We start from the raw sequence: 9783 nt of genomic DNA on the forward strand, positions 1-9783 counted from the left end.
TCCACAATTACATATTAGATTCTCATCCTTCATTCACCATTAAAGTCACACTAGGGTTTAAAGGGAGAAAGAAGGGGAATTCATGGGTCTTGTGGGGATTTGTTCAAAAACCATTAACATGATATTAATTCATCCACAAATCATCACATACAACCATAATTAATCATTATAATTCAATGAAAACACATTTGGAAACTGACCTACGAAATTGAGTGAAAACCTAGAATTTGGGGAAACTTTGAAATCCAATTTTTGAGAGGACCTCTTGGGGAAAAGATCCCAAGAGTGAAAAGCAACCATACCTTTGTTGATTCCTTGAGAATCAATGGAGAAAGAGCCTTGAAACCCTAGCTCCAATGAAATCTTCTTCTTTCTTGAGATTTAGAGAGAGTTTAGAGAAAAGTAGGAGAGCTTTGATTTCAATTGTATGTTGTGAATAATGACCAAAACTTGTGAATTTAGACTTAAAAACTAATATATATTTAACCCCTAAAATACCCAAAACACCCCCACTTAATTTGGACTTAAAAGGAAAAGTCCCAAAACTCCTCATTTAAATGGTCTCCGTCAGGAACCACAGCCAACACTTATTGGGTCGTGAAGTGCACCACGGACCGTGGTGTTGTCCGTAGAGTTGGAGGCAGTAGCTCCTCCTTCATGCACAAGCCAACACTTGGCCAAGGCAAGACCACGGAGCCTCCCACAATCCGTGGTGAGGACCACAGTCTGTGATGATGGCCTTGGTCATTACTTGGCCTTGTGAGGGCAGGGCCTTGNCTTATTGGGTCGTGAAGTGCACCATGGACCGTGGTGTTGTCCGTGGAGTTGGAGGCAGTAGCTCCTCTTTCATGCACAAGCCAACACTTGGCCAAGGCAAGACCATGGAGCCTCCCACAATCCGTGGTGAGGACCACAGTCTGTGATGATGGCCTTGGTCATGACTTGGCCTTGTGAGGGCAAGGCCTTGTCAAGGCCTTCAAGCCTAGGTGACAAGTGACCTTCACGAGCCACCCTTTTCCCTCGTCAAGTGCACCACGACCCGTAGTGGTGCCCATGGTGCCTTGGGCAGTAGCTACTCCAAACGCCCCCAACTTCCAAAACTCAAAAGGAACTCCACGCCCACCTTCACGAGTCGTGAAGTGTACAACGACTCGTGGTCCCTCTCGTGAAGGGTAAGACAGTGTCTAGGACACTTGGAGGTCCCTCTCCCTTGGCCAAGGAAACTCCACGGAGCCTCCCACTTGCCCGTGGTCATGACCACGAGCCGTGGTGGTGGCCGTGGGGCTTGAGGCAGTAGCTCCAAGTTTGGGGCTGCCTTGGCCTTTGGCCTTGGCTTGCCCCCTTTTTGCTTGGCACTCCTCCCTAAGGCCTTAGTTCATAAACCCCTATAGGACACCTAGATGGTTTACTAACTTAGGGGAGTTCATTTTATATCTCTTTGACATTACGTTTTGGCTCTAGTTCAACCTACAAATTTTCCGGTTGTTACACTGTAACATTTTCAATCTAGATTCATAAATTCAACAGTGGGGAATGAGAGTTTTTGAATTTATTTTTTAGTCACATCGATGATTAAATTTAACAGAATTTTTTTTATGAAGTTATTATTTTTAGGACAAATGATCAAATTGAACACATTTTATAATATATTAAGGACTCTATATATCATATAAAATATTTTTAAAAAAAAAACAACTCGATACATTAAGAACTACTTTGATAATTTTCTCATCCTTTGAATGAAATTTGCGAAGTTCCCAAATGTTTCCTTCTTAACTGTTTAAACCCTCGATAAACCTTATACCTCCTCCAACTCAAATCCTCACTTCTCCAATTTGAGAGTTTCCTCTCATTTCCACAGCTTCTCTAATGGCGCTGTTCGCCACCAGGCACACTTTAGCTTCCACCATTTACCGTGCACTCTCTTCATCTTCTTCATCATCATCATCATCTCGATTTCGATTTGTTCTTCCCCTTTTCTTCAATCCCCAGTATTACCCATCAGAGCAATTTGTTCCGACCCGTCCCAAGTCATCCGGGTCGGGTTACTCGCCCCTCAATGATCCTTCTCCCAACTGGAGTAACCGGCCCCCCAAGGAGACCATACTTTTGGATGGATGTGACTATGAGCATTGGTTAATTGTTATGGAGTTTCCTGATCCTAAGCCCTCTGAGGAAGATATGATCAATGCATATGTTAAAACCATTGCTGCCGTTGTCGGAAGGTACTCTGAAAAATAGCCCCTTTTTTGGTTTCTTGTTGGCATATTATACCTAGCTTGTTTGTTTTTTTATGAATAGATAGAAGGATGAAAGTAGTTGTGGTAAAACTGGTTTATCGAGCTCCTCATTGGCATACTATACGTGAGACCTAACCAAAGAGACTACCTGGGTCACCTTAACAGAGGCGTATTCAGGATTTCGTAAGGATGGGTGCATTATTACGAAAAGATGCATCTAAGATATAAATTTGATCGGTTTAACCTTTATGTTCTTAACACTAAACCTTTAAACTTCAAAAATTATAGGTTCAACATATATAATACTACTAGTTTTAAATTTTAATATACAGATTTGATTTAATTATATAAAAATTATACCGTGCTAATTTTTTTTAGGAATTTTCAATGTTACACATTTGAAATTTTGAAAGATCAAAGCAAAAAAATAAAAGAAAAATTGATTGAAACGTCAAAAGTGCTACCGATAACCACTTGGAGGGGTGTTAGTAACAAAAATAAGATAAATATAATTAGATTTAAATTTTTATATTTGCTTAAAGAGGTGCACCCAATGTTCATCGTATTATTATATGTTACTTTTAATGTGGGTTCACGCCTCTATATTTAAATATTTTTTTATAAATATAACACTATTATATACAATCTAGAGAGGGGAGCATGGGTTCACGTGAACCCACGGAACCCCTTTAGATACGCCTCTGGTCACCTATTAGAGATGATGATAACTTATTCAATTCCTTCTTGTGGCGCTGGAGGGTGAGTTGATAAGGATGGGTAAAGACTAGTAGGGCTTTTAGGTTGGTAGACTTTCAGAGGAAGAGTGCAGAGTGCATGTAACACTTCAAGCGAATCTCATATCGAATAGGGGCTAGAAAATCTTAGGATGTATATAAAAAAGAAAAGTTAACTTGATAAGCACACTTTTGGGCTCGATATGACTTAACCAAATGTCAAAGCCATGAAGCATATTGAGATAAAGTGGACAGTATGTGTCATGGGCTTTAGGATATGTCTAATTTGGTATCAGAGCTTGAGTCCCTTAATACAGTGTAAGTGTGGGATGAACCTCTGTAAGGATACTTAAAGTTCCCATGAGGAGGTGGATATGATGCCAAGTGGGAAGTGTGAGTTGTTAGAGAGTACTGAGTGAATCTCCTGCGGAGTGATCATCGTTGGAGTATTCTCTTGGGATATTTTTGGATAACTGGAGATATTACTCTTTCTAATGCACTTTTTGATATATTTAATTTGCTCCTCTGTTCATGGATGCAGTCCGTCGGTCAAACTGACTGAACTATGTAATTCGTTGTTTACTTAATGTCCTTGTTATTGCTAGTAAACATTTGTTTTGGTAAATTCCGCATTGTCCTGGCTATTGATCCTTACAGGAATCACCTTTTTTAAGCTTCAGTTGGATATAGAAACAAAATTAATTAAAATGTGGTACAAGAGAAGAATAAAAATCTTTTTTTTTTGCAAATTTGTACATTCCAATATCCTACCGTGTTGTTTCTGGAATGACATGATGCAGTTCACTAGGGATTGGAGAACCCAATAATGTTGTACTTTGCAGATTTTCATGTAGTATGCTGTTTTCTAAGAAAAAACTGTTTGAATCACATTTTGTTCAAGTTTAATTTGATTTAGTGACAAAAATTGGAATAAACAGTTGTAAATGAGAAGGATAACAATTTGTTTTGCAAAAGTTCACATTCCAAATTACTACCATGTTGTTGCTAGTACAACATGATATGGTTCACTAGGGATTGGAGAATTGAGGTAATGTTGTGTTTTTCTTTTATGATATGATATAACATTGTGTTTTATAGACTTGAATGTAGTTTCCTTTCTGAGAGAAGATTTTTCAAATCACAGTTAATTCAAGTTTAATTTGATTTGGAGACAGAAATTGGTATTAAACCAAAGTAAAATAGATGGAAAACAATTTGTTTGTGAAGGTTAACATTCTAAGTTGCTACCATGTTGTTCCTTTTTTATGAAGTACATGATGCAGTTCATTAGGGATTGGAAAATTGGGTAATATTGTGGTGCATATTTATGTATGGTTGTGTTACTTGTTCACTGTATATCTCAATATATTTCCTTGATTTCCTTGTTTTGATCTCTTCTAGTCTTTTCTGTTGAATTCTTTACAGTTCATAACTTTATTTATTTATTCTTTCAACAGATCTTCATAGCTTTATGAACTAAGTAGTTCTATTAACTTCTGCAAACTTGTCTACCAAGTTATGAGTTCTAACTATGTTGCAGAGTAATTATATTGGTGCATATATGACCCATTATGTGCTTGAATACTGATGTATGTCGAATTTGTCAGTTTAGCTTTTCTACATCAAGGACCTTATTCTTAGAGTTGAATATACTGTATAAGATTTTGAAATGAACGGTGTTATTTCACTGCTTTGACTAGTAAACCTTTTTGTGTATTATTAGGCATATGCTGTTTTGTTTATATAATGGACTAGTGGTATTTCATAGCTGTTTGTTGGTATGCAGTGAGGAAGAAGCCAAAAAGAAGATTTATTCTGTTTGTACAACCACATACACTGGGTTTGGTGTTTTGATTTCTGAAGAGCTTTCCTACAAAGTTAAAGGTATGTGGTTTTCTTTTCATTTGTTTTCCTTGAGTTACTTGTTAATTGTTATCTGAAGTTCCGTTCTCTCCATTCTCAAATTGTCTTGTCATTATAAAAAGTTAAGAATTGGTATTTTCTAATATCAGGTTAAGTAGGGGCAAATACTTAGTTATTTTGGGATAGCAACTGAAATGGGGATAATCTTGAAGTTCTAAAGTGAACATACAACTTTTGTTCGATGATTTGAAGAAGGAATGAGCATTCACATTCCTCTTTTCCACACTTTCCCTAGAATGGAAAAGAAATGCCTTAGTTGTAGAGTTAAGTGCTTACTTGGAGCCCTCTTTAATTTGCGAATATTGGATATGCAAGATCCAGGTTTAAAGCTTACACTTGTAACATAAGCAGCTTCTGTATGAGATTATAGGTTATCTAAACCAATGCTAAAGCTCTGTCATAACCTCCATGCAATAATCAGCTTACCCTTGATACTTTTGCGATTAAAAATATCAACTTTTGATGGCTTTCGACCAGAATGAAGAGGAATGGAAGAATAGGATTCATATGGTCGACCCCAATAACTTTGGGATTGAGTCCCAGTTGACTGGATTGTTTAGGCTCTAAAATTAGGTACATCACAGGGTGAATGATTTTAGTCGAATAGTCTACTGTTCAGTGTGTGCAGCAATAAAATAAGTAATGCGCCTCATCACCCATGAGCTCTGTCCTTAGAAGACATCACTGATCAGTTCACTTAGTTGTAGTTTTTTCAGTTTCTTTGTCCATATAATTATTGCTTGTGCTTATAAAATATACAAGTAGTGCTACTTGCATATTTTATTGTATTCTTTTGTGCTTATCTTCATTATCTTTTGTACACTTTGTGAAGCTCCATTAAACCTTTATCTTTCTTCTTCCATTTTTCACATTAATATTAATAACACTGCTAGTTTATTGATTGAACTTTAGGATCGGCTTAACCTTCTGTATGAGAAAACTATTACCCTTCCCTAATATTGGCATGCATGCACTTTGAGGTTTGGTCTCCCCGTTAGTAGTTAGTAGATATATTGTTATTCTCAGAATTCTGTTATTTGATTTCATCATGATTGATTTCCTAATGTCATATGTAGGTCTACCTGGTGTTTTGTGGGTCTTGCCAGATTCATATCTAGATGTCCCCAACAAGGATTATGGAGGTTGGTTTGCTGAAAACTTGTGTTTCTATGCCTTTGGGATTCTTCTGTCACTAGTAGCATGTCTGTTTCACCTGTTTACTGTTTCCGTTGATTGATGTTTAGGTGATCAGTTCATAGATGGAAAAGTCATCCATAGGCCACAATATAGATTTAACCAAAACCAAAGTACTAGACCCAGGCCCCGACCTCGTTATGACAGACGCCGGGAGACCATGCAGGTTGAAAGAAGAGAACCAATACAAAGAGGAGCATGGGTACCCAATCAGCAACATCCTGCACAACCAGTGTCAATCGAAGGCCAGAATTTCTCCCATGGAACTGGAGGTCCGGCAGGATCTCAGGGGAATAATAGTTGAAGCTCCTATGCCAATTGTCATACAGTATAATCTGTACTAATGGGATTAGGTTGGGTGAGATACTATTTGCCTCGTAAATTGTTCGTTTCATGAGTTCTCAACCGAGTGAAAGGGCATATTTTTCAGATGATTGAAATGCGAATATCTTTTCGTACCTGAACACACAAAGAGCATTGTGCCATATACTAGAAGGTGAATCTTCTTGTTTAAGTTGTCTTTAGGAAATGGTTTTCATATTTAAGCGTTGTAGAACAGTAAATCAAAACAGTGTCAATTCAGAGATGTTAATTTGAATGATGTTTGCTGTTAAATTTGTTTCTTTCATTTGGTTGATCTCATTAGATGAGAAAGCATCTATAAGGGGTGGTCTTTTCTTTTTCACTGTTCTCATAATTTCAAGCAGCATAACTTTCAATGTGTATAAGTTTGAGATTTTGAGGCATGGAATTCTTCAATTAGCTGGAAGGACTTCAAGATTATATTTTCGTGATTAATTTTATTTTGTGGGGTTGATTTTGCTTTTGCGAGATGAAAGTATGGAATTACGTTTTTTTTTTCTTTTGTTGTCGTTGTCTGTGAATGTTATATGAATTAAGTCGTACTGTGAATTACTGATATAGAGTATGTTTGATCATATTGGTAAGAAAAAAATAGATTTCCATTATTTGATGCTTAAAATTGATTGGAAGTGATATTTATATTTTTTTTTAAAAAAGATTTCCATTATTTGATGCTTAAAATTGATTGGAAGTGATATAGGTGGGATCATGAAATATTATTATTTTGTAGAGATATTATTTAATCGGTAAATTAATATTTATTAATTTATAGAGTGCTTTGACACTGCGAAATTCGTTCGGGATGAAATCTCATAAAATTTAAATGAACTCACTTGTGCTAAGTCATTCATGAACTTGAGGTTATGATTAATGATCTTAGTTACCGCAATATAATGGACGTTAATAACCTGTTGAAATGGGTGAAAATGGTACATGTTCAGAGGTCCAGAGCTTAGAAGAATTGTGGATATCATCAAAAGAAATAATCGTGATGATAAAGTTGAAGATGATACAATACTTTTGTAACCAGTTACCGTAAGGAAGCACTAATTGCATTTAGAACTCTTCACAATCTATGTGCAGTTCGAAAAGACAGCATCGAAACTTTTGGATGCAATAAGAAAAGTTCTAGATTTAAATTTTGACCAAAAACAAAACACAGTAGAATCATATTTCACTAAATTGTCTTAGATATATTTGTACTTTTTATGAATTATTAATTTATAATATTAATGGGACCATATATTTCATATAGGGGTCTTCTGAAAATATATTATCTTATTATTTTATCGAAATGAATGATATTTTTCATTGACCCAGGAACCGGAGAAAAATATTATCTTAAAGAGGTTATTAATTAACCGAGTATAAATTTAGTGAGGTTTTACTGTAGTTGGAATTTTTAAAAGCTTGAAAACTATAAAAAAAAAAAATGAATTTGTAATTTGCTCAGATTTTTGATAAATCAATTATTGAAGTGTTAGAGTTTTATCCTGATTTTCTTATATTATTTGAAGTTTATTTTTTCTTAAAAGTAAAGACAAACATTACCATAAATGTTTTTACTTTTCATGAAAGAAAAATATATTTTTCCTCCATATTTGGTTTATTCTTTCCTTAGAGGGAAAGTCTGGAATCCTATAAATTGAAGATTTCTATTCTCATAACTGATCACAATAGAATTCACAATGTGGTCAATAAAAAGTTTTGTTTATAAAGAGATTTTTCCTCAATAGTTTTAATATTTTCTTTTTATTAGTTTTTCATATGTGGGCCAATTGGCTAAACCATATAATAATATTCTGATTTTTAGTATAAGTTTTTATTATTTGATTTATAAACCATATGATATGCAATTGTAAGCTTCTGCATGACACTCTAATGACCTTTCAAACACCAACATGAAGTTCATTGGAGATGTCATTTTGAAGTGGTTAAAATTTGAGGTTATTGGATAAAGATTGGATCCATTTTAGATGGAGTTTTGTGGCGGAAGTTTTTAAGAAATCAAACTCATTTTTTGTATAATTTGATATGATAATACACCTTTTTTACTATAACAATTTTCACGGTTGTTTTTGTGATTTCTGTCTATTTTTTCTTCATAGTATTTTTAGTTGTTTGTGACTTGTAAAGATGGGCATCTCTAACCCTACACCCTATTTTACTCTTCAAATATAGAGTTCTTTATTTTTTCAGACAATCAACTCCAAATCAATTCTCTATTTTACTCTCTAAAAAAAATCTTCTTCTCTCCTCAATATTATATTATTATTTCTATTTCATTTTTATTTTCTTATTTTGGAATATAAATTTTTTCTTTCTTTAATAATCATCCTATATAATTTTCATGCTATATAAAATTAATTTTTGAAATTTTTTATTTAATATTAAATTCTATTTTATTCTAAATTTCTAAAGAACATCCACGAATAATTAAAAAAGAAATCGACAAGCACAATTGCAATTACAATCACAACTTCTCTAAATCATACACTACATACTTCCTTTTTTCGAATATTGTTAAATCTAGAAACAAACTACCGGATTACTAAATTATTGTTGTGATTTTTAAAATTATCATGTTATGTATTGTATTGTATTGTTATCTTGTATTTAAATTATTATAATATGTATTGTATTTTTAAATTAAAATTTGTATCTTATCATTTAAATTTTGTGCATTCTTCATAGTGAAAATTAATAATAACATTAAATTGTATCACAAAGTGATGAATTTTTTTTTTAAAAAAAATATTATTAATTTGAGATGAAAGTAGTATATATTAAATAATATATTTTTTTAAATGTATATTACATTTTAAAAGAATTATGAATATTAGAGATTTAATTAATAGTCTTATATGAAAAATAATATGTTAATTACAAAATAATAAAAATAATAATATAATATTTAAAAAGTGAAATAGAGAGTATGAATAGTAGTTCTTCAAATTTGGAGAACTACTATTCAACTCTCCATAATTGGAGAGTAGAGGATAAAATAGAGAGTAGTTGGAGAGAGCATTCTCTATTTTACTCTCCAAATATAGAGAATAAAGAGTAAAATAGAGTAGGGTTGGAGATGGTAAGTGACGAGTAAATATCTTTAAAGGTCACTCAATTATGGAGAATTATCTAATAAAGTCACTCAACTTTGTTTTGTATCAATAAAATCACTCAACCAAATTTATTATTGAAAAAATATATGACATGACAAAATAAATTAAATTTTTATGCCATGTTGACATGGACCCCATAGATAAAACAAAATTAAAGAAAACTCGTATCTTAAACCCAATCCATCAACAATTTCATAGTTGTAGAAA

At 33.7% G+C, this 9783-nt stretch overlaps 1 protein-coding gene across 1 annotated transcript; it reads left to right on the forward strand.

Annotated features, from left to right (window-relative positions):
• The first annotated feature begins 1811 nt into the window (after positions 1–1811).
• On the forward strand, positions 1812–6719 carry LOC125853831 (multiple organellar RNA editing factor 3, mitochondrial-like). Its single transcript, XM_049533582.1, has 4 exons — positions 1812–2225; positions 4761–4858; positions 5974–6039; positions 6142–6719. Exons 1-4 carry the CDS (start codon positions 1870–1872, stop codon positions 6393–6395), a joined length of 774 nt encoding a protein of 257 aa, XP_049389539.1. The 5' UTR covers positions 1812–1869; the 3' UTR covers positions 6396–6719.
• Positions 6720–9783: the final 3064 nt, after the last annotated feature.

The sequence above is a fragment of the Solanum stenotomum genome, chromosome 1 (genome assembly GCF_019186545.1).
Source record: "Solanum stenotomum isolate F172 chromosome 1, ASM1918654v1, whole genome shotgun sequence".
Taxonomy (NCBI): Eukaryota; Viridiplantae; Streptophyta; class Magnoliopsida; order Solanales; family Solanaceae; genus Solanum; species Solanum stenotomum.

Bases quoted from the DNA above. Each gene is read 5' to 3' on its own strand.
- LOC125853831 (XM_049533582.1), top strand. From the start codon at position 1,870: ATGGCGCTGTTCGCCACCAGGCACACTTTAGCTTCCACCATTTACCGT. The intron at 2,226-4,760 runs GTACTCTGAAAA...GTTGGTATGCAG, and splicing joins ATTGCTGCCGTTGTCGGAAG to TGAGGAAGAAGCCAAAAAGA. The intron at 4,859-5,973 runs GTATGTGGTTTT...TGTCATATGTAG, and splicing joins GCTTTCCTACAAAGTTAAAG to GTCTACCTGGTGTTTTGTGG.